At 58.7% G+C, this 24040-nt stretch overlaps 7 protein-coding genes across 7 annotated transcripts; 4 read left to right on the forward strand and 3 right to left on the reverse strand.

The window, feature by feature from the left end:
- Positions 1-1828: 1828 nt before the first annotated feature.
- SCHCODRAFT_02662127 (uncharacterized protein) lies at positions 1829-10778 on the reverse strand (the record flags this gene model as incomplete). The annotated part of the gene is made up of 3 exons (XM_003034770.2): positions 1829-2353; positions 10331-10587; positions 10640-10778. The coding sequence occupies 3 exons, from the start codon at positions 10776-10778 to the stop codon at positions 1829-1831; spliced, it is 921 nt and encodes a 306-aa protein (XP_003034816.1).
- Positions 10779-12593: 1815 nt separating this feature from the next.
- SCHCODRAFT_02608442 (uncharacterized protein) lies at positions 12594-12933 on the forward strand. Its single transcript, XM_050344319.1, has one exon. The coding sequence runs from the start codon at positions 12684-12686 to the stop codon at positions 12855-12857; it is 174 nt and encodes a 57-aa protein (XP_050203156.1). The 5' UTR covers positions 12594-12683; the 3' UTR covers positions 12858-12933.
- Positions 12934-13374: 441 nt separating this feature from the next.
- SCHCODRAFT_02608446 (uncharacterized protein) lies at positions 13375-13824 on the forward strand. Its single transcript, XM_050344320.1, has one exon. The coding sequence runs from the start codon at positions 13400-13402 to the stop codon at positions 13751-13753; it is 354 nt and encodes a 117-aa protein (XP_050203157.1). The 5' UTR covers positions 13375-13399; the 3' UTR covers positions 13754-13824.
- A 927-nt stretch (positions 13825-14751) lies between these two features.
- SCHCODRAFT_02608447 (uncharacterized protein) lies at positions 14752-17169 on the forward strand. The gene is made up of 4 exons (XM_003035597.3): positions 14752-15326; positions 15385-15555; positions 15606-16407; positions 16457-17169. Exons 1-4 carry the CDS (start codon positions 14854-14856, stop codon positions 17024-17026), a joined length of 2016 nt encoding a protein of 671 aa, XP_003035643.1. The 5' UTR covers positions 14752-14853; the 3' UTR covers positions 17027-17169.
- Positions 17170-17201: 32 nt separating this feature from the next.
- SCHCODRAFT_01084537 (timeless-domain-containing protein) lies at positions 17202-21352 on the reverse strand (the record flags this gene model as incomplete). The annotated part of the gene is made up of 11 exons (XM_003034769.2): positions 17202-18097; positions 18146-18244; positions 18296-18455; positions 18512-18724; positions 18783-18932; positions 18988-19134; positions 19185-19291; positions 19346-19679; positions 19730-19980; positions 20027-20399; positions 20453-21352. 11 exons carry the CDS (start codon positions 21350-21352, stop codon positions 17202-17204), a joined length of 3630 nt encoding a protein of 1209 aa, XP_003034815.1.
- A 96-nt stretch (positions 21353-21448) lies between these two features.
- On the reverse strand, positions 21449-22359 carry SCHCODRAFT_02608452 (uncharacterized protein). Its single transcript, XM_003034768.3, has one exon. The coding sequence runs from the start codon at positions 22078-22080 to the stop codon at positions 21691-21693; it is 390 nt and encodes a 129-aa protein (XP_003034814.1). The 5' UTR covers positions 22081-22359; the 3' UTR covers positions 21449-21690.
- Positions 22360-22585: 226 nt separating this feature from the next.
- On the forward strand, positions 22586-24029 carry SCHCODRAFT_02608454 (uncharacterized protein). Its single transcript, XM_003035596.2, has 3 exons — positions 22586-23285; positions 23338-23634; positions 23692-24029. Exons 1-3 carry the CDS (start codon positions 22761-22763, stop codon positions 23941-23943), a joined length of 1074 nt encoding a protein of 357 aa, XP_003035642.1. The 5' UTR covers positions 22586-22760; the 3' UTR covers positions 23944-24029.
- Positions 24030-24040: the final 11 nt, after the last annotated feature.

Genomic DNA, 24040 nt, shown 5'->3' on the forward strand with positions numbered 1-24040 from the left:
GTGATAGCTATCCGTAACCAGACGCGCGACGGGACGCGCCACAATCGCAATCGCGCTACCTGCGCCCCAGAACCCAGGCGTGGGCGCCGATATCGCTCTTGTATCTGAATCGTGTCGTGCTGCGCTGCAGGGCGCAGTCTCTAGCCTTCATTCCTGCGCATCGAAGCTCCGGGGGCTGAGGATGAGGCTGAGGCTGAGGCTGGGGGTGCCCGCCTCTTGGGCCGAGTGTCGGATGTTGAGGGAGTTGCCACCGAATCCGCCGCCGAGAGTCTCCTGAGGTCACCAGACGCGCCCGAAGCACTTCATCTAGCTCTGAACATTGGCGCGTCTCCCACTGCGCGTCGGCGCCCCGAGAGGTCCGGTGCGGGGGGTATACGGGGTGCGGGATGTATACGGGGCGCAAGCGCCGCGCGCCAAGTGCCGATTCAGAGGGGCGCGTGTGCTGATTCTACGACGACGCGCCAAGTGCCGATCCTGAGAGGCGCGTCGCGCTTAGCTCCTTCCTTTACCTCTATTGCGTGCTGGCAGGGGCATGTCCCGCCGAAGATCAGTCAGTCAGACCCTTGAAGTAAAGTCAGTCCCTTGGAAGTAAAGTCAGGCGCTTTGAAGTAAAGTCAGGCATGGCCCGCAGAAGATAGGTCAGTCCCCCTTCGCCAGTTGCCACGTCCTGGCGTAGAGCGTGATGGGGTCCCTTCGCATCGTGGGGGCATCAGGCCAGCGGGAATGGGGGCATCAGCAGGGCGGGGCGCCAGGTAACAGAGGGACAAAGGGGCGCGCGGGTGACCGCCTGCGCGAGGATCGATCGTACACAGTCGTCTTCGCGCTGGCAGGCCCTTTACGAATCGGATGCGGGGATGCGTGCGCGTATCTCATCTCACGGAGGGCGCGCCAATACGAATGGTACGTGGAGGGACTCGCCCCCTCGATGCGTAGCAGGGTTCCAGTCGCGGGTGGGAAGCCATCTTCATCTGAGGGTGCCACGGTCATCTCCAGGGTGTCAGGCGCCGCCATAGATCACAGCCGTCCGCCGCCATGGATCACAGCCGTACGCCGCGATAGATCTGAATCGCTGGCATGTCAGACGTCAAGCTGGCTGCTGTTCCTCGGGAGCGGACCCAGCGAAGATGTAATGCTACCTGAGTGCGACAGCGAACAACGAATACTGTTGTAGTTGATGACCACGTCGAACGGCAGATGCAGTCGTACGAGTTCATGATGAACAATCAGCACAGTGATATTGGGCGCAGAAGTACACGTCGGGTAGCTATGGACAGCGGTGAGAAGCTACGTAGCTAGCGAGTAGAGGGAGAGCAGAGTAGAGGAGAAATATGGGGAGCAGGAGAGATGGGGAGAGGCCGGAGCACGGTCAACAGTGGAATTATGTACTATGTACGTCGAATTCGAATGTGTGTCCTCGTACCCCAGCGGGTCAGGGTGTACCCTGTGAGTGTCGAGTACTCCAAGAGGTGGATGAGAAGCGAATGGGCGTAAGCGAGCGCCTTGCGTGTGTGTGGGATGAGTAAACGAAGAAAATAAGTCAAATGGATGGGTCGGTGAGTGAAAGACGAAACGGAACCGATGATGCAGAGGATGTCGATGATTGTTGGCTGGCTGGAGATGATTGTTGGCCATGATGTGGACGCGGACGGATGCAAGAATGAAAGGTGTGTGATGCGGTCGAGGCGATGCGAGTATGTACCGAATAAATGGAATATATAGATAAAATGATGGATGGCGGGGAGAGCAGAACAATGCAGGATGGGGAAGCGATGAGTGTCGAAAACGTCAATGCGAGCGAGAAGGAGAGTGGAGGCGAGCCGAGGGCGGCTTAGGCGTGTATGCGCGCGGCGCGACGTGGGGGCACTGCCGTGCGCAGCGGGCGCGAGCGCGTATTCGAGGGGACCGGGAAGGACCGCAGCAGATCCAGGGTGGTTTGTCGCACGACCGGCGCCGCTTTCGTCGGCTGGCCGTAGCGGTGATGGGTGCGGGGGCGTGTCTGGGGCACCGGCGAAGGCGGTGTGAGCGGCGACATGGACCGCATGGAGGAGGACGAGTCGGGGGAGGAGGACATGTCGAGCTCGGGCATGTCGTAGGGGTAGGCGAAGTCTTCCGGCGCAGCATGGTGCGCGGCCGGGATGACGTCGCGGCACGGGTAGGGGTAATAGGGGGACTTGGGTGGGAGGACGACCGCGGAGAGACCCTCGTAGTGGGCCATGAGGTCCTGGTCGGAGATTCCCAGTTGGAAGTCGAGGACGTCGAGGTATTCACGCTCGACGCGGCCGACGTCGCGCTTGCCGAAGACCCCAGTGCAGATAGACCAGTGCACGTTCTTGAGAGTGGAATCATTGAGGTACTGGGTCAAAGTGATAAGTCGACAATCGATGGTGATAGCGCAAAAGACGTACCTTGCTGGCAACAATGAGGGCGCCGAGGAACACCCGTTCGTGGGCCCACTGCTCCACTGCAACTTGCAGGAACGGCCGGGCACGATCGACGTACACAAGGGTAGCCTGATAGTGTAGACGTAAGTAAGGCTGAGGGGGGAACAACTTTGCGGCTACTCACGAGTATCACGGGCATGGTGGTCTCTGCGCGGGTGAGGACATTGGTCACAAAGGTGGTGAAGGGGGCGAGCGAGGCACGGCGGCGGTACACGTGAGTGCGGGAGGAGGACGTTGGGCGGTGCATCGCGTACTCCACGGTGTCCGCCACACAGTCGACGACGTAATCTGGCGGGGGGATGAGGGGGAGGAGGGGGCGATCGGGCGCGGGGGACGTACCAATGACAGCCGTGCTGAGGGGGGCGTCGAGGAGCTCGAGGAGCGCGGGGGGATGGCGTGCGGCGTCGACCATGCTCGCAGGGTGAAGGGGGGAGGCGGGCTTCATACCTCAGAGTCGGCGAACGGTGGCTAGCTGGCTGGATGCAGGCGGGACTCGGCGGCGTCGGTGGGTGCGACGTCGGGGGAGGAGGTGGGGCGTTGGTCTGACATGGGTGTATATATACGTGCGATTAACCTCAATAGAGCCGAAAAGGGCGATAGCAGGCTGCGAGGCAAATTGCGCGCTCGTCGGCTCACGGAGCTGTGACTCGCTTTGACATCAGATCAGGACTTCCCCATTTGGACTCGTGCCATCATCCCTCCATCACCACTATTTCCGGTTTACGGCCCACCGCCCGTCTTAGGCGCCCCGCCCAAGCCCAATCTTAGCTCCCGCGCGAGATGCAGGCGCAATGTCAAGCCGCCAGTAGCCGCCCCTCCAGCGCACTAGCCAGCGCAAGCTCTTGCATTCTTCCCCCCCCCTCCGGCCCTGTCCTCGGCCAACACGCTTCCATGACGCGCCGCGCCAAGTCACCCGGCACTCCGCCCATCGATATATTACCATTGTCATCGCACAATCAACGCAATTTTCCGCCGTCATCCGGTTTATTATTCGAATCCGCCAGTCTCGGTACGCCGCACACACCGCCGTGTATTCCGGACCAAAGATATAGGCAACCCAGCTGATCCATGCCCTTCGATTCGTATTGTCCGCTTCCCGCTTCCATGGACAAGCACCCCTCCATATTCCTCGCGTCCGCTGGCTGGACTCATCAGAAGGCCCACTGAAGACGTACACGTCGCGTACACGCAGCCAATGACTCAGAAACCACGCCTGCACCGATAACCGCACTCATTGTCCATTTATTGGACCCACGCCACGCTGCCATCCGACATCGCTCGCATCCTAATCGATGCGACGATGCCCGTGCCCCCCTCGGCATGTTGCGCAACGGACGATGAAAACTGGTCAAAAACAGCAGCCCTGACCGGACGAAACACGGATCGCCGTCACAGTCGCGCCCCAAGCATACATCCTCGGGCGCCTAACATACCGTAGCGCCGGTGCGACGCGCCATAAAACTGCAGGCATGCACAGGTCCGAGGACTTCGAGGTACACTCTTCTCTACACCAGCTCGGTGTCCAACAATGCATGGCAACGCGTCGAGCACCGCCCCATGATCAGGCGCGCATGTCCGGCGCGCGATTGGCGTCCCCAGCAACAACCCCAAGCATCGTGTCGGCCTCAACAGAGTCGCCCTGATGCCGATTTTCGCTGCATGATCCTCGATGGATGAGGTGCACAGCCCTTGCGAGATTCGCGTTCCCGCCGATACTTTTGGCCACCGGCTACCCACAGCCTGTTTCATTCCTCCCCTCAGCGTCGTTGACCCCTCCTGGCCGCGCCGGCCTCGCGCCCGGCATACACCTTTGTGCGCAAGCGTGCCCGCAACGGTCGGCAGAGGCGTGGTACCGACGTGGCGGCGGCGGGGTCAGCCCACAATTGTGGTCCCGGTCAGCGCGTTCCCCGACCCTCTGACACGACCACGACTGGCCACGTCGCGTCTGGTGTGGCCAAGGCAAAAGTGCGCGGGGCCCCCACAGTCACGCTCACGAGTCTGCTTCCGGCTGCCCGTGCCTGCGCGAGTACAATGGAGCACAGCCACGGACGGAGTGCCTGGAAGTACCGGCGGTACGCACGTGGCTTTCATTCTCCGTTCCGAGGTCCCCGCGACGTCATGCCTCCCTCCTTCCTACTCTGCGCTGGCTATATAGAGCGCTGCTGGCCGTCGTATCTCGTTCCTCTTGCGTTGGGATCGCCTCCTTCTGCGCTGTGATTGATACGGGCGATGGTGGCTCGCGCACCGCACCCGACTGCCTCTATCTGCCAAGATTGTCTCGGTTGGCCTTGTCCTCTATCGGACACATCCCCCCGCGCCTATCGATCCTGCCACTCCGCCCCCATTCCTCGGGTTCCCGCAGGCCTTACGTCCAGTCTTCGTCATCTCCTCCCTCCTGCTACTCGACCAAGGTCCGGGACCCACACCCAGCTGCGCAAGCCCCGCGTATCCACTCTTCACGAACCAGGCCTATTCTTCACGAAGCAAGGCCTATGTTTATCGCGCGCCATGACACGCCTTAGCTACGCAAGCTGCGAAGATAGACGTCCAATCCGTATGTCTAAATCTCGCTACTCTCCTCCACCTTGTCCCTAAAACATGCACAGACGTCATATCGCGTTCATCCACGACCGTGCGTAGCGTCGCGCGATGGTGATCGCAAGAACGGGGATTAGGATCGCGAGAAATGAGGAGCGAGTCGAACGTCGCGACCGGGACCAGTAGCCGGAGATTTGGTCGAATAGACGACGCGCGAGACGATGACGCCGGTCGTTGATCCTCGCCGAGTCCAGGAGGGCGGTCAACTTTCAAGCGCGTCAGGTCAGATCGCGGTCACGAGCGTCAGGTCAGATGCGTGTCAACTCTTGTCCTGGACTACCATCTCGCTGGCGACATCGTTCCATCCGCCGCAACGCTCAACCCACCGCAGCGACCGCAGACTCCAAAGCCCAGACCGACGCCGCCGTCATCTCCCTCCTCGCCCTGGAATCCTACGCGACAGATAGCTCGCTGGCGGCGCCTTCTACTCACGATTTACGGCTTCTGCTCATGATTTACGGGAGCAGTAGGAATTATACGAGAAGCAGTGAGTTATCGCCAAAAGCGCAGTTATTTATCGTCTACTTTAGCGCCACAGCCAACGAATGAGGCATGTTTCTACTCTTTCCGGTACGTCTGCCCATCAACTACTGCATCACTCCACCAACTTCAAGCAGGCTTCTGACGAAATAGACCTCTTTCACTGATTATGGAACAACTTACATCCTAATAGGTGCGCGCCCGCTGTCCTCGCCACCGACCATCAGTCGCCGACGTCGTTCGCTGCCTCCGGTCCGGTTATGTTGAGTATTGATTTTGACCACGTATCGTGGCGCCTTCCGTCGCAACGCGTGCGCCCGTATGGCTCGGGAGGGCCCGTACGGAGGGTGCCTATGTGCGCTGGCGCTAGGGCGATGCTAGACGACCACTTGCCAGCAAACGTCGACTGTGACCGGCGGTTAGCGAACGTCAACGACAGGAGAATAGGCGCGCCCTCGCTCGGACCGGACAACCCGACTCCGGTACTTCCTGTACTACTGTGGCTGCACATTAGCAGTATGTGGCGGCGTTTTCCCTCGTGCTCTCCTGTGCGGCGTAGTCCTCAAGTTCTCCCTCATGTGCGACGTGTTCCTCTAGGGCACATGTGTGGCGGTTCTCTCGCGCTCTCACGCGTCTTCTTCTGGCCGTCACCCCTTTGCGATGCTCTCCGGCCGCCACGGGACCCGGGAACTACTCGCGCATGCTCCTCGTGCTGGCGCCAGGTTGTCGTGCGTACATCGCGCAAGTTCGTCGTGCGCCCAGCGACCAGAACAATCTATTCGACGGGGATATCCCGATTTACCGGACGCGAGTTCCCAGCCCATCGCATGCAGAAGCCCCGAGTTCGCGGAGGCGAACACAGCTGCTTAGGCCACACATTGGGTAAACCAGGGTACGACTTCCAGTAAACCCGGGTTTGGCTTGCATGGCTGCCAACTAGTCGTTGCTAAGAATATGCCTTTTGGAAGACGTGCGCGCATGCTCGACTTGTCGACGCCGCTTATTCGATTTTTCGACGACACTCTTCTGCGCATGTTTTCTAGGATATGTACGACCGATGTACGTGTATCTGTCAAATTCATATGGTTGTCGCATGTTCTGGGCAATTATGTTAGGACCATAGCGCAGGTTCGAGTCCCGTGGAATGTCCTGTCCGGTAAGGAGACCCTCATTATCCGGATTCATCGTAGCGCGACCTCACCGTGAACCTTGGAAAGCTGAGAATCGCTTGCACTTCACGAACCTTTTGAGCATGAGGTCCACTTAGGATGCTCGACGCGAGCGACGGAATTGTTGGCCACTCGGATCGAATTGCGTGCCATATACCTTCCTGTACATTTTGCTATTGTATTACACGTCTGAACTGCACGTACGTACGAAGTCATGCCTTCAGCCTCGCGAATCGCGGTGATCACGAAGAACAATAGGCAGCTGCATATTGTACTCCTTGCTTCCTGCGCGCGAGGCCGCGGGCGGATCCTCGTGTCCTCCACGAGCATTATTATCTACTCGTGCATGCTCAAGACAGGGAAGTCCCACCCTCCCCTTTCCCTCACCAAACTCGGGTTTGAGCACATGGGGCTGCGCCGCACACGTCGGGCATATGAAAGTGCATTGTTCGACGCATTAGGCAGTCTTTATGGCAGCGGCGCCACCTCGGATCTAGATGAACTCTGTTCAGTTGTGATTATCTCTGATCTCTGATCCCGCTTCGAGCGATAAGATAACGCGTATCGTGCCTCGCCACGTCAGCATCCTGACCTGAACCTCCTCGGTCACCCACGTTCGCTGCCTGGACCCTGGCCGAAAATTTCCTCCCCAAGTCCGTTCCGTTTCCCCAGGATGCAGCTGATTGATTCCGCGCGTGCGTTTCCGTCCTCCGTATCGGGGGTCCGGGATGCAGATGCGTTGGGGCCCATGACTATCGTACTCATCGCGGGAACGAGCCGTGGGCGGATAGAGCCGCAGGGCGACGTCGGTCGGTCTGAATGAGGAGAGAGTCTGGGGAAGTATAGCCGATGGATGGATTCTGAGTGTAGCAAAAATGGGCGAGGGGAGCTATCGAGGAATCCGCCTTGTGACCGAGGTGGGGAGGTGGGAGGGCGGATGCCGCCCGATTAGCCGTACGAGGGCAGCACGACATGCAACGGCCAGCTGACTGTATTCAACAGCTCTTGGGTCGTACAGCTGGCGCATCTCGTGTCACTTGTCCCCAGGGCCGTTGCGCTCAGTACAGCTGGTGTCGCTCTTCTGGAGTTCTTTGCGGGCAGAGACTTCCGACAACGACGCTTCTCTTCTACGAATCAGGCCCTCTACTACCCCTCCCTTGGCCCAGGCTGTTCAGGCGCAGCTTGATCTGCGCTTTAGCTGCGCGCCTTCTCGGAGGGCTCTCCGTATCCCTCAATCGCCTGCTGTGGTCAGCCCGTATTTCCGGACGCGTCCTCCAATCACCGCGACCTGCATCTGCTGTGGCGCACAGTGATTGTCGGTCGCGCCGGCACTCCGCAGGGACTTTGCACGGCTGCGCTTATGCGCCCCTACGCCCCCTCTCAATTACGCCTCGTGATGCGGTTGCCTGCATCTGCTGTGTCGACCTACCCTGCCTCAAGGCCCGAACTCCTGAACTCCTCCTCACCGAGCTCCCCAAGCCTTCCAGTATCCAGCCAAGAACTTCCTCTCTCGCGACCTCGGCAGCTGATACGGGGCGCTTACCTCTGCTTAGGCGCCGAGCTGATTCTCCGTCGTTGTCGTCCGATGGAACCTTGGCCGTCGACCTCGGGATCTCTGCGTCGTCTTCGGGAGCTTGCGAAGGAGCGCACCACTTGGCGCGCGCACCGTGCTCTGCGGGTGAAGGCTGCCCCAAGGGCCGCATTAGGGACTGTCAACACGCGGAGCCCTCTACTGAGTGCGGTCGTCCGCTCTATGCGATGGATGGCTTTATCCGAGGTAAGCTACTGGCCTGGGCTGACTCTGTCCCTGCCAATGATGAAGGCAGAGCGGCCGCTTCCTTTCATGAAACTTTTGGAGCGCTTCTCTTACCTACCGTCCCTTTACACCGTAATTCCAGCTGCTCTCGATACGCATGACTGCGAATTCTTTGCCATTGCCTGAGTAATACGACACGCGAACGTTCCCAATCCACTTGGCGGTCAAGGTGCCACCTACCCGCGACGCGTGCTAAACTCCGTGAACGCGTCGGCGTCGTGATTAGTGTTCGCTCAGTCATCCACCACTGAGCTGCTTATCCGAGCCCGCGATTTCGGGAGTCGAATGAGGCATGTCAGGTAGCGTACCAGCCTTGTCACGATAGCGTCAGACCGAGCGCAAAGACCACGCACCACATCTGAGCGCGTACGCGCCATGACCGACTTACGCACCGTGATCGACTCCCGCGGTCATAAACACGATCTGTCACCAAGACAATGCCTCCCATATCGGGACAAAGGCCCACGATATCCCGATTCGGAATCCAATGACGTGACACTGGGTTTCTCCCGGGTGCTCTCCCGATTCAAGCGCCCATCCCAAAGTCTTTCGTCGGCCGGGTCTGAGAGGCGGACGGGGGACAGCCGCGCGGTGGGGCGTGGAACTTAGCGGCGTCACCGCCAGTGGCAGATCGCACGTACGGTGACGACGACGTCCGCGAACCGTTACCGTGACCGCTTGCAGTCGGGCCTCGGCGGTGACATGATGCGGCTGACAGGCAGCGGCGAGCGACGGATGCCGGGCGCGCCGCGCAATTTTCAGGAATCGGCAGACGGCGCGCCGTACGAGAGTGCTGCATAGTGAGATTCCGGAACGTCGGTGAAAGGGGGAGAAGACCGGTGAGACGGGTAGAAAACCGACATGAGGAGCAGAAAATTTGGGGAGGATGGAGGAAGAAATGGATGAGTCAGGGAGGGACGTGACCTTCATTTTGCGTGGGCACGTTCGATTTGTTGGGTTGGGGAGTTGCTTACTTGTGGTGGCACGAGCTTGCTGACTCTGGAAGACCGGAAATCACGCTTGCGCTTTGTGGTCGTTTCTAGTCTTTTTGCATTGCGGATCCTAGTGATCGTTTTACGGGATAGACCAGTTGAGTGTCTACGGTATGCGAAATATGCGTAGCGATGAAGCGGCGAGTGCTATATGGGACACAAGATATGAGAGAGAAATAGTCGTGGTCGTGAAATGTAGAGTTGAATAGATAGATAGAGTGAATGTGAACGAATGCAATAAAGTAGCGTCGTATGTGCAATGGGTCTATATGAACAAGAGAGGGGAAGGACTATGAGCACTTACACCCGTATGGGTGCGGGCTGATGCGACACGGTATGTGCGCGGGGGAATGGGAGGGAGATAGACCGGAGGATGTCGAGGGCAGGATGCCGGTTGTGCGTCTTCGCGGGTGGCGGAGACTCGACGAGGGTGGAGGGTGTCTGCGGCACAGGCGAGCAGGATGATGCTGACGAGCCTGATGACGACGAATCAACCTCCATCTCGTCCACATCCACCTCCATGGCCGCCTCCGGCAGGCGGTGGTGGTGGCGATGGTGGTGGTGGACGTGGTGGGTGTGGTGATGATGATGATGGTGGGCACGGTGGCTGTTGAGGGACATGATCGCCTCATGGTGTGCCATGATGTCCGCCTCGGAGATCGCGAGCTCGAAGTTGAGGACCTCGAGGAACTCGCGCTCGATGCGGCCCACGTCGCGCTTGCCGAACACGCCGGTACAAAGCGCCCAGTGGACGTTCTTCAGTGTAGAGTCGTTAGTGTACTGTAGAGATGGTCAGCGACTGATTTCGATCGAAAGGGGGCAGGGGGAACTGACCTTGCTCGCCACCATGAGAGCACCAAGGAAGACACGCTCATGCGCCCACTCTTCCAGGGCGATGGAGATATGGGGCCGTGCACGATCGATGTAGACGAGGGTCGCGAGGATCGTGGGCATGGTCACTTCGGCACGGGTGATGACCGTGTTGACGAAGGACGTGAAGGACTGGTACTGCTTCGTCAAGGAGCGGCCCCGCTCGTGGGGGCGGCCCAATGCGAAGTCGACAGTCTCGGCGGTCTGCTCGACGAGGTAATCTGGGGATCAGGTCAGCTTCATTGTTTTCATTGTAGAGGCAGGCACACATACCGATGACCTGTCTGGAGACCTTGGTCTCGACGAGCTCCAAGACGCTCGGTGAGTGGTGGGAGACATCGACGAGCGAGGCTGGGTGTATCCTCGAGCTGGTAGAGGCTGCGCTGGAGGTGGAAGCAGGCGAATAAGACATGACTGCTGGTGGAGAAGGGGGCGGGCTGTGGACTGACCGGGCTGGGGTTCTGTGCTATTTATTGGAGCGTGAAATCGTGGCGATCGGAGGAGAGTCAAGGCTGACGCAGATCGCATGAGTAACCTGAGTTTTCTCGAGTCACGGCATCAATCGCTGTTTCCGAGCCGCGGCATGACCGGCAGCGTACCTTTCCTCTGCCTGCCGGCGACGTCAGCCGATGCCCCGCGCCGACTCGTCATCATGTCCGACCCGACCCACTGCCAGCGGGCCTGCGCCTCGGTGCCCTCCACTGACACCCGCAGCCGTACACCTCTACGGCAGTGCAGGCTGTTGAACTACCCCCACCCGCGGGCGTAAGCCTCCCAAAACGTGACCCCCGATAACCGTAGCGGTTCACACCCGCCCGAATGCTTCATTGCTGCCACTACTGACTAAGCTCACAGTTATTCAGCGCCCCCCGCCCCGCGCGCTCGGTCCAAACGTCGCGATGACCAAGGCGCCGACAGACTGACTCAGTCCTTCTGGCTTTCGCCATCCTCGCGCCCTCTTCTCCTGGCTTCCGACACTTTCATATTCTGGCGTACTCCCCGGTGCAACCTCGCTGTCTCGCGCGCGCCATCGCCGGGCCGCAGGACCAGTCGGCGCGCCCCCTTCCGAATCGGGAAGGTTTTTGAGCGACGTGGCTGTGTTTTGATGCGCCCCTCCCTAATTCGGATTGTCGCCTTTGTTTCATTCCGTTTCGCCACGCGCGCCGCTCGTTGTGACGAGAAAACCCGCCGCTCGGTTCAATTTACGAGCTCTTATCGCCACTCGACACCGTGTTCTCCCTGTTGCTGCCGGTCGCAAGACGCGCACATCGGCGGAATTCGACGGACGCATCCTGTCAACGACAAGCGCCCAGCGACGCGTCTTCTCCGACCACGGCGCGCTGATGGGTTTCACGCTAGGCGCCCATCCGAATCGCCAATCCTTCCTGACGCTGAGTCTTCGCTGAATCAGCCCGCTCTGTGCTATCTCCACCAGATTCTCCTGGAAGGAGGACGCTGGCTATCTGCTGGCCATCTCGTCCGGATAGCGATGCGTGCACGGATGTCGATATCCGTGCGCCAGGCTGGCTGCCTTCGCCCCCCGAAGGCGTGTCTTCTCGCACCCGAACGTGCGCGCGGGCAGGCTGGGCCACCGCTCACCTATCTCGTCCAATCCTGGGCAGCATCTGCATCAATCGCGAAGGCCTGCGCGGTTGGCCTCCGCGTTCATTCGTGGGCCTCGCTCGCGGTGCGATGGAATCTCCCTGTGGTGCGATGGGTCTCGCTCGCGACGCGATTGGCTCGCAGAACGCGAGCAGCGGGCGTTGTCCGTCGCGCACACCGTGTGCGATCCCGAGTCCGCGTTCGCTCGGCCGGCACACCATTAATGGCCAGCGTGCGGTGACCGGCGCGGGCGTCCCGGGCTGATCCCAAATACGGCAGCTTTTGACCCCGCCGTGTCCCGCCGTCGTGTCACGCGACACCCTCCGATGGTCATAAACCGCGGGATCTTTCGGCCCCGCCTCTCCAACTCCTCCGATGCTCGACGCCACTCCGACCTCTTCCTTCCGGTGTGATTCTGCCCTTCGTCAACTCCGACGTCGTCGATCCGATGGTGTGCAACCTCTTCTTCCCTGCGCCGATATGAGCTCTCGGCCTGTGATGCGGATTTCAGAGAACTGCCGAACGGCATGTCGAACTCACAATTTTTCTCGCAGCAAAATCTGCTCATGACATATTGGCCGCATGCGCTCGGAGATTGGCTCGTTGAGTCCGGACAGTGGCTCGCACGGTCCACTATTGGCTCATACGCCTGGACGACGGCCGGTGCGCTCGATTATTGGCTCGCTCTCGCTAGGTTCTATTGGTTGCCTTCTCGATGCTCCTTATAACGGTCTCGTCGATCCCGAGACGCTCTCTCACTGTTCTATCGTCACTGGTACTGCCGTATTTCACGTTCTGGAAGTCTATCGCGCTCCCGCTCGTCGTTCGACGCGTTCTCGTTGCCGTCGTCTGCGTTCTCGCTCCTGTTCCCTCGCGACGGACGACTTAGGGCTTCGCTCATAACGGCCTAGAGCTTCGATAGACGACTCTGCTGCACTGCTCCTCGCTCACCAGAATGAAGAGCGTGCACTCTCCCGCGAGACGTCTGCACTGAGCCCGCCTTCTGATGGCCGCCACCGAGTTCGACCTTCTATCTGTTTCTGCCGACCTCAGTCCGGCTGTTGCTGTTCGAATGGGCGCACTATCCTCCTCGGCATCAAAAAATGGCAGCTGTGGTAGCCCTACGTACTTTCTTCGCGAAACGCTGCTCTGCATCAAGTCATATTTTTTTCTTTCTTTGTGCGACGATCTCCGCGTCGAAAAGTGACTTGACGAAAGTTCAGCGTAATCGCCGCCGTCCCTGCTTCATTTTCGATTTTTCCTGTGTTTCCTGCGCTCATTTTTTAGTTTCCCTGCTTCATTTAGGAGGTTTCCGCGTTCATTCGTGCTTGCAGGGTCCTCCGCCGCGCGATCGGCAACCCTCCTAGTCAATCAGCATCTCTTTTTTTCCATCACCGTCTTCCCTGCGTGTACATTTCCCGTCAGCCCTGCATGTACATTCCCCGCCATCCACGCGTCGCCACTCCATTGTTCCATGCCGTCTGTTTCTCGATCGTCGTTTGCCCTGTCAATGGTTTTCCGGCTGTCCTACTCCAAATTTCTGCGCATATTCACTGTACGTTCCCCGTCTTTCCTGTGTATTCCCCGTCTTTGCTACGTGTTTCCCGTCTTCCATGCACGTTTCCCGTCTACCCTGCGCTCATTCCACGCCCTCCATTGTTCAATATCCGTTCCATCACGTCGTTCCATCCTTCGCAGGAATGTGGGCAGGAATACTTGTTATTACGTGCCGCCGCGCGGGATAGGGTGATTTCGCATGGGTGGCAGACACGACGTGTGTGCTGAAGAGAGAGTCGCGTGCTCATTCGCGTGGCATGCAACTGATACTGCTGGTGGTGAGAGTCTGTCGATGCAATACTCGGGATCAGCATTGAGGGCATAACACCGCACCGTGCGTATTCGGAATCGACTGTTGCCTGCATTCACTGACGCTGTCAACGGGAGAAGATTCTAGGATCTCAGGCGTTTGCCCTGGCCGTATCCGACCCCGGTCGTACTCGCTGGCTACCATCTACCCGGTGTGTGGCGTATGTGGGCGTCGCACCGCGGCACGGCACAAGATTTCCCGCGGTGATTGTTGTGTACGTCCCGTGGTTGGCGACCTTCGGCTGAAGGTTTGCTTGACTCGCGGTTGAAGGGGTGGACATCCCGCGATCAAGAGTGCGTATTCATCATGGTCAAGGCTACGTGTGTCGCGCGGTGCGAGGTGCGTACCCCGGTAGAAGGCACCCTTGATACTCCGTTCCTTTATCGATGAATATTCACTGTGGGTCCACTGATGTTCTGTAGCAGTTATCGAGCGACGGGTGCGACCACATCACTGTCACGCCAGCCTGAGCACGCTCAGTCGTTCCAATTTCTCGGAGACCGGTGTCCTTTGTGCCTGTACGCTTGCTGTCATAGATGCGTGTCGGAGGTACTGCACTCTGTCTGGACAATGCATGGACTTCGTTTGTCATCCTCTCGGATTGGAAGGGAGCTTGCAGGTGTACCACCGACTCCATGACCGCCGAAAAGGGTGCGCCTTGGAGGGATCTTCGACTCTGAGGGGAAAGCGAAGAACAACTGATAATTCACCTTGATTGATGTTGAAAATAGTGAATATGTACTGGTATAGCTGTCTTCCTTAACCTTAGACCGCTGGTCTTTGGTGAAAGGAAGATACAAAATAGCGTTACAAGGACCAACAAAGGCCGGACCTCGGTCCGCGGCTTTGTTGATGCTGATCGCGGGATGGCACGTGGCGGAGGCAGCGCCAAATTATTGTGATTGCCTGCGGTCCTCCTTGACCTCGACATTCCATGACTTGAAGTGACTTCGACGTTGTCCTCGACGATCACCACAAGTCTTATACCTCCCAAGCACAGGCTACTCTACCCCACGACATGGTATCCACCATCCCCTCTCCACCCGATACATCCTCGCGAGAGCCAGCGAGCAAGCGCCGCCGCCTCGACCACAAATCACGCTCGAGATCGAACTCGCCCAATGCGCAGAAGGCGGACACCACATTTCAGGCCAATGATGAGTATATCTCGCTGGTAGACGACGATGTGCCGGGGCTGGGCAGGGCGGAGGACTTGAAGGGGAAGGCCCGCGCATCAGACTCGAAGGACACGAGAGGCCGCTACGAGCGCGAGAGGGACTGGGATCGGGGGAAGAAGCGCCAGCGGAGCAGGAGTCGCAGCCGGGACCGTAATGGTGACCGTGACCGCGAGCGTGGACGGGATCGCCGAGGGGGCGATGGCCGACCTAAGCGGGACTACAACTATCTGCTGGACCAGCGGCCCATGATCGAAGAGCGTGCGCCATGGATCAGTGGACTGAACTTCGGGTCATGCAAGGATGCTGCTCAGCTGTGAGTGGCCGTGGCCACATTGTGGCGCGGGCGCGGGTGGCTAACATGAGTATTTCAGGCTACACACCGAGATCAAGGCGTTCGATAGCTGGATATCCCCCACACCCGCTGAAGACGAGGTCCGAAGTATGATAGTTCTGCTCATCGCAAGGATCATCCAGGACAAGTTCCCCGACGCGGAGGTCAGGCCTTTCGGCAGCTATGGAACGAAGCTATACCTCCCTCATGGGTGAGTGCGCCGCAAACCATGCCACCCAACCCATTCTTACCCTCTCTCAGCGATATCGACCTTGTCGTCCAATCCAATACCCTCGAGCAGAACAACAAGAAGACCGTGCTCCAGCGCCTCGCCGACCTCATCCGCTCTGCGCGCCTCAGCTCAGGCAAAGTCCAAGTGATTGGCGCACGCGTGCCCATCATCAAGTTCATCACAGCAGCCGAATACGGACGCTTTCAGATCGATATCTCCGTCAACCAGTTCTCTGGTCTCGTCTCTAGCGACATCATCAATGGCTTCCAGCGTGGCATGCAGTGCCCGATCGCTATACGCTCGCTGGTGCTCATCCTCAAGCTCTACCTCAGCCAGCGCGGCATGAACGAGGTGTACACCGGTGGCCTGGGCAGCTACAGCATCGTCTGCCTCGTCCTCAGCTTCCTGCAGATGCATCCGAAGATACGCAACGGGGAGATTGACCCGGAGCGGAATCTGGGCGTGCTATTGCTCGAGTTCTTCGAGCTGTATGGGAAGTATCACAATTACGAAGAAGTTGGTGTTTCTCTGCGGCACGGCGGGCAGTACTTTAGCAAACGCGTGCGCGGGTGGTACAACTACACGCGGCCGCGGTCTTTGTCGATCGAGGACCCCAGCGATCCCGAGAACGACGTAGCTAGCGGCTCGTACAACTACTTCAAGGTCCGACAGACGATGGCGGGCGCGCACGATCTCCTCACCTCGGCGGCGTACATCAAGACGACGTTGCTCAAAGCGCGGCACGATAATAGCTATATATCCTTTCGAAAGGGGCACACGCACCCTGCCGACTTCAGCATGTTGTCGAGTATCGTGCATGTTTCGCAAGAGGTGAGCAGTTCGTGTAGCGCGATGCGGGACGAGGCGCTAATGATTACAGGTCATCAACCATCGTCGCCTCGTCCAGGAGATCTATGACGACGGCCACCTGCATCGTATGCTCGGCCTCGCACCGCCGAAGGTTCTTACTACCGCCACCGCTCACAACCTGAAGGAGACTGCTCCTTCCGAGCCCACTACCGCCCCCGTTCACCCTCCCTCGCGTACGAATTCCCAAGCCGGTGAACATTGGCGTCCCGCAGACGGCATGGACACGGACTCCGATATCGTCGAGGTCGAGCCGCCGCGCGGCAAGAAGCGGCGGGCAGATGAAGAAGACGAGGAAGACGAGGGTGGACGATATGGTATTAAGAAGCCTCGCGGTCCAGCGAAGGTCGCCGCGATCTACGTATCCGACGACGAGGATTCGGACGGCGGTCCGCGCGGCGCGCACGATGATGCGGATGTCGTTCTGAACCTTGAAGAGTCCAAGGACGGTGAGGCGCCGCGATCCAGGTCAAGTCGACCGCCTCTCGAGCGCCAGGCATCGAGGGAGAAGACGGAGCGCAAGCGGGCGTATTGGAGCTCGTTGGCGGCGAGTACGGCAGATATGGACGAGGAGCACCCATGATCATGACCTGAGATGGTGTTTTCGAGTCACTTGTTGTATGTTCATGTATCTGATGTGTAATGGATGCGGCGCATTGCGCTATTGTATCAATGCTAGTGGTGGGTGGCTATGGTACAGTGCCGTTGTAAAGGTAAGGGAAGTGCAAAGATTTAGATGGTGAAGATGTAGGATATCATTACTCGTCCTCGTCAGAGACGATAGCTTGTACCCTGCGAGGTGCGCGCTTTATGACGGTGTCCGACTCGCTGCCGTTAGGCTCGGCGACGTTGGTAGTGGTGCCAGCAACATCAGAGCCCTCCCCATCGGTCACAGCTGGCGTCGCCGCCTTTCGAGTGGGCTTCGGACGAGGCTTGGGCCGTGGCCGCGGTGGCGGCGCCGGTGCAGGACTCTCCTCAAAATCATCCTCCGCGTCAGACTGGTTGTCGTCCGACTTGTCGCTGTCAGACAAATCCACCGCCACCTGTTCCTCGTCAACATTCACAATCTCCTCATCCGCCGCGCCCTTCCGCTTCTTCGTCGCCCGCTCCCCCTTCTCCCCCCTCCTTCTCCGCTTCTTCGTCCCCGTCGCGCGCATGGTCCCGATCCCCAAGTTCGAGTTCACCGCCCTCGCTTCCGTCCTCTTCCTCAGCTCCTTCTCGTGCTCGAGGAAGGCCTCGAGCGCGCCCTCCTCGAGATCGCTGTCCTCGATGAACTGCGCGGACTTGTACTGCTCCTGCTCCCGCTTGCGCTTCTCCGCGCGCTTGCGCTCGCGCCGTTCAGCTTTGTCCTGATCCTCGCCCTCCTTGGACTTGCCCTTGTCCCGCTTCTTGCGCTTGCGGCGTTCCTTCTTCTCGCCGGTGCCACCGCCCTCGCCTTGGTAGTCCGCGTCGCCGTCGGCTTCGCTGAGTGGCGAGGGTGAGCGCAGTTTGCGACGCGGCCGGCGCTTCTTGGAGATGAAGTCAGTGGCCTTCTTGCCGTCCTCGGGTTCGTAGGGCTGCTCGAGGAACTGCTTGATGACTGTCTCAAATCGAGCGAGCTCGGCAGGCATGATTGTCTTCGGAATATACCACTCGAGCTCGTCACCGGAAGGATCTGTGTTCGTCGTAAGCATATACCTTCGCTCCATGCACGGATGCTTACCTTCTTCCAGTACAAAGAACTTGCATAGGCGGAAGAGCAGCTTCAGGTGCGGATTCTTCGTCGCCGCCTGAGCCTTCTCATCGTCCAAGGTAGGAATAGCTGCGTGCGTGCGTCAGGTCAACGCCCAGACATACAGCTACGCATACTCACGGAAATCGCCCATCTCCTCCATGGCCTCCGCGGAAGGTTGATGCTCGAGAGGTAACGGCTCGGGAGCATCGTTATCATCATCGTCTTCGCCCTCCGGTTTCTTGGATCCGTCAACCTTGGCGATGATACCACGCCAAGTAGCGATAGCGAGACCGAGGATCTAGAAGAGCGTTTTAGCTGGTATAGCGATGGTCTTTTTATACCCTTGACACATACCTCCACCGTCCACTCCACAAGATCCTTATGCCCTTCCTCGAGCAACGCGCCAACAGCAATCCCCAGCTCCTCGCTCCATGAAAAGCCCTTCTGCACGACCACGTCCGGCGGCCAGCGGGTCTCCACAACCGACGCCTGTGCACGACCCTTCCGCTCCGGCTCCTGATAGCTTGAGTACTGCTTCCATTGACTGCGGTTCTTGGGGAAGAAGGCCTGCACGAAGTACGACAAATGAGTGATGGGCATCGTCACGAGTGAACAAGGAACGCACCTCAACCGCAAGGAATGTATTCTCGCTCAGAGCCTTGAAGAACTGGCGTAGGATGAAGTTGATGAGGTTCACGAGGTCCTTGTAGGGTTGCTCGCGTGGCAAAGAGCGCTGGTCATTGAGGATGCGCTGGAAGAGGCTGAGGGTGGAGACCTAGGTGATATGTGAGCATTCAAGGAGCAGCGATGCGTAAGGGAGGCGAGCTCACCTTGAAGAAGAGGCCCTCGGCCTTCACGCGTACGGCTTGCCGGTGCAGGAGGTTCGTGACACGCTTCATTTGCTCTGACGAAGTGAACTCCTTGTATCGCGATAGGTAGGTCAGAAGTGTATGGGTGATCTCCGCGTGCGCTAATCTCTAAACGAGGATGGTCAGTATCAAGCATGCAGTTCAGATCAGGGCCTCACCATCTCAAACGCCTCAAAGGTGAAGATGGCCTCCTGAATAGTGTCATTGTCAGACACTTCCACCTCCTCTTCCTCAACGTCGGCGATGCCGTCCTCTTCAGTGTTAACTGCCGAGCAGTGATCAGCTCACATCCCTAACCCCCAAACCCACGCCCACATACCCGCTCGCTTCTTCCTTCTCCGCACCTTCTTCTTCTTGCGCACATACACATCCTTCCCACCCGACTGCTTCCCCCAGCGCTCGAGCATCTTCAGCAGAGAATAGCCCAGATGCACGCTCGCATCAAGGTAGGTCAACGACTGCGTGCCCTGCTTGTAGTTCCGCATGCTCTCAAACGCGATGTCGAGGATCTCGCCATTGTAGATGATCTGTTGCTGCAGCGTCTCGGCGGTTTCGGTGTACGCCGTGTCCGCAGAGGAGCAGAGGCCGTCGATGACGAGTAGGAGTTGAGTGAGGCACTCGATGCCCGCCTGGAGCTCGGTCCATTGCTTGGGCTGCACGGTCGTCAGTATGCCTTTGTAGCCGTCAAAGCATGTGCAGCGACCTTGTCTTCAGACGCTTGCCGCATACGCTTGAGAACCCAAACGATCCAGTCGCGCTCCGTGATCTCGGCAATGAGCCTGAAGTTCCATCGCTCGTCGCCGGCCTTTGCGGTCGTGCTCGTCTTCTCCTTCGCCCGGGAGAGCAGGAAGAACTCGATGAACCACTTGGCAACGTACAGTAGGAGCAGATTGTCCTTCTCAGTGATCTTGGGCCGCTCCATCCGGATGTCCTTGATCAGCGTGGAGAGGAAAGCTGGCCGTATGTGAGTTTGGTCGAGACAACACGTGGAAATACTCACGATTGAAGCAGTTCTCGACAAACTCCGCCGCGAACTTCTGCAGGATATTGCGCGCCTCGACGCTCAGATTCTCCTCCCTCGCGAGCTCGTCGACCGTCATCCCCTTCTTCTTCGCCTTCTTCTTCATGTCGAGGATGGATGAGGCATTCTTATGCAATGCCTGCTGTTGGTGGAGGACGAAGTGGGAAGACCCGGCAGGTTTCTTGGATGACGAGCCCTCTTCGCCGTCGGCGGCTGGTGCTGCCTTCTTGGGGTTGAGCTTGACGGTGATGGTGGTGCCGAAGCGCGAGTGGCGAGAGGAGGCTTTGCGAGAGACGTCTTGTCTGATCTTTCGCTCGGTTTCGAGGAGGCGGTGGAGGTTCTTAGATGTTTGCTAGGCGGTCTGTGAGCATACGGCGAAATAACGTAAGCATGCACGCCGCTCACCTTCGTTTGGTCCATAGCCAGCGACGACGGCTTGACGCCTCGGTAGAGCAAGTAGAAGATCTCGAGAACGAGAGTGTTCCACTGGTTGAAGAGCGGATCATTGTTGTCGTTCACGGCGATGGTAAGCAAGAGTTCCATAGCATGAGTCTCGGACAAGGCGCGGATGAGCTTTGACTGGAGGGAAGAGAATTCGGCCTGGTCAGAGCTATGGTAGATGTTGGCAGGAAGGTCCTTGATGAAGGCCAGGTTGCGGATGAGGTTCAGAACGACGGTCATGACCTGCTTGTCGCGCTCCGTGCGCTCCTTCACAGGCTTAGCGAGAGGGGGGATCATGATGCTGAGCAGCGCCTTCATGACGTCGGGCTTGAGGAGAGCAGCTTTGTAGTGAAGGTGGCTCTGCTGGAGGACAGTGTAGTCCGCGCCTCGATCGAGCTCGTCGTCCAGCTCCTTCAGCTCCTCCGCCATGTCGATCGGCCAGGTCATTGCCGTCATCAGGTCCGCGCACGCCACGGCACGCTTGTCTTCGACCATGCCCTTGCCGGCGGTCGCGAGCAGAATGGGTATGAGGTCGTTGTGCAGCAGGCGCTTCTCCCAGTAGATGCGCGCGACCGTGCGCTCGTCGTCGGTGTCGTCTTTGCGCCAAAGTCGTTTCAGGTCCTTTAAGCATCCGTTCACCTCGTCTCCCATCCGATAGGTCTTGCCCTCGAAACCGCCGAGCGCGTCGACGACATTGCTGATGACGGGTTCCAGGAGCCTGCGTCGAAATTCCTGTTCTGTCTCCGGTCGGCCTTCTTGCACCTCTATGCCGTCGTCCGCGTCCGAGGCGGGCTTCTCGACGGTCTTGACTGCATCGTCGTCGTCGTCGCTGATATCGATTATGTCGACGCGTTTCTTCGACATGATGAGACGCGACGAGCAACAATTGCTGTCACGCTCGCGTCGCGTCACTGGGTCAGGTCACGCCGAAAGCGCCTTCACGCTAAGCGCTAAGTTCTAGCCAAGCTGAAATCAGGCAACGGGTGCAGAGAGAACTACTACAACGAGAGAAGATAGCTAGGATACTACTGCATACAGACATGTACGTACAAGTCCATATATGCGTGTCCAAACGTCAGTTCGAAGTCCAAAATGCGCACGAGTACCATACGACGTGCATACATACAAAGTCCCACTCCTTCAGCCACTGATGCAGAGTCTGTTGCAGGCTCTTCCAAGATGACAGAAATGCATACACGACCTCAAAGCGACTTCGTCTCCGCTGCCTTGCTTTCCTCTGCAACCTGCGCCGCCCAAGTATTCATCTCATGCAGGTACTCGTCGGCGTTCCTGCGTGAGTCCTTCCACGCCTTGGTGATCTTGGCGATCTGGAGGTCAATGATGTGCCGGTCCCTTGGGGTGACAACGTCGGGCGGTGGGAGGGGAATGTCGTCCAACGACATAGGCACGTATGGATGCAGCGTCGCGATAGGTCTACCATGCCAGGCGGCATAGGAATTCGAAGCCTGAGACGCCTCGAGCTCTGAGGGGGCGGGAGCAGTAGCGACGCTGGATGCCGTAGATGGTGCTACTTTCTTATTTGCATCCTCTCGAGTCCGGACGGCGTCGAGATTGGCTTTAGTAGTGGACATGACAGGGTGAGACTCGAAGGTGCGGAGACATAGGGCGGTGAAGCAGCAGATACGAGGCGGGATCCGTGTGGTATTTGTGCTTCTCCAAGCGTTGTCTGAGACTGGCGGACGAAGAAAGCGCAAGAGTGGGCAATACTATAGTCAGTACAATGAAGGATATCAGACGGCCATCGCACAGAGAGAGCGTGAGGGGGGTTGCGTAATATGCACCTAGTTTAGAAGCGGGGTTTTTGCAGTGTACACGCCAGAGACAGCCGCCCAGGAGGTCGCTGAAATGGTTGTCCAGACGATCGAGATGAAGGTAGAGACTAAGTTGGAGATCGCCATTGCCAGATTCGATAACCTGACGCGACTTGCCGAAGCCACGTGGGATCTGATCGCGGTGCTTCCAACCTTCAGATGGTCCTCCAGAGCTCGTTTCTGCACCGTTTTCGACGGGGAAAAGACCTAGGGGAAGCTGAAGATGCAAGGAAGAAGCAAAACGACACCAGCAGGATTTGAACCTGCGCCCTTGATCTATACCGCCTGTTCAAGTCCTGGCGACCCGGCCGGCGAGCATTCTTGAGCATTCTTTCGCGGAAGCGATATCCCAAATCCTGCACACTCGTCCGCAACCTCCGTGTCGTCCCCGACGGTATAAAAGGGCGAGGGGGCGGGGGCGGGCGGGCGGGCGGACGACCATGGACCTCCCCTACGACCACAAGCGCTTCCTGCACCGGCTCCGCAAGCTGACCGAGATGGAACTCCCGCCGCTGGCGTCGCGCAAGCAGGCGACCCAGTTCCAGCGCGAGTCCAAGGCCAGGATGGCCGCGCTCAAAGCGCACATCAAGCCACACGCCAACGTCATCGGTCGAGCGCCACGCGCGGGCAAAAAGGCAGCGGCGGCGGCGGAAGCGGCAGGCGGCACCCATCAATCAGGTGATCGCGACCCGCCGCCGGACCGTCTGGCCGCCATCCTCGCCCGACCCCGGGACGAACGCTCGGTCGAGGACGTCTGGCGGATCGCCGTCGACCCTCCCGAGCCACTATCCCGCGCAGAGACCGAGGATGGCGCCCTCCACCGTCTCCTCTGCGGCATCGAGCAGCACTCATCCAAGGTCTGGCACTCGAGCTCGCCCGCAGACGAGGTCACGCAGTCAATGGCCGCGTACAACGCCGTCGACGCACACGGAGATGATGGGGTGCTGCTCGTTCAGCTCCACAACGTGCGTGTTGACGACTTGCTCTCCAGCTCCCGGCCCCCTCATCATCCCTCAGCGCATTCACACCTCCGAGGTCTCCCGCGATCTCGTCGGCCTCCGCCGCCACCTCCAGATCCAGGCAGACACCATAGAGTTTGGCCTCCGCTGGCTGACGCTCGGCGGCCAAGGTGGCCGCTCCGTCCAAAAGGAAGAGTTCTTCAAGTCCGTCTGGTTCTCGCAGTATCCCCAGGTGTACGTGACAGCGCTCGACAAGGCCGGCGTCGAACAGGATCCCGACTTTGTACGATGGAAGCAGAACGTCATGCGCCCCATCGTCACGGGCAGGAACAGACTTGTCCAAGTGTACAAGAAGGTGCGTCCGACAGAGACACTCCCGACACACCCACATCACTCACACACACACACCCAGTTCGGACTCCTCGTCCTTCTCGATCCTTTCTGGACAGTAAAGTCGCTCCAGCCGAACAGTCGGACCCGCGAGTTCACCGCGATCCTCAACGCCTTTTTGCAACTCCAAGAGGCCGACCGCGACTTTGACCACGCTGTCATCGCCTTTCTCAAAGGCTTCCAGAGTCGATCCGTGGCGGAGCGGCTGTTTGAAGTGGAAAACGAAGAGGAGGAGACGGAGATGCCCGCTGACACGTCCACCGACGAACAGTAGACTTTTTGACGTCCCATTGTAATATAGAAGATAGGTTGACATGGCAAGTGTTTTCCACACGCCAAACCAACTCACCTGCGCGCGCGGATCCCTTGTC

This window comes from Schizophyllum commune, assembly GCF_000143185.2.
Source record: "Schizophyllum commune H4-8 unplaced genomic scaffold SCHCOscaffold_1, whole genome shotgun sequence".
NCBI classification, from domain to species: domain Eukaryota; kingdom Fungi; phylum Basidiomycota; class Agaricomycetes; order Agaricales; family Schizophyllaceae; genus Schizophyllum; species Schizophyllum commune.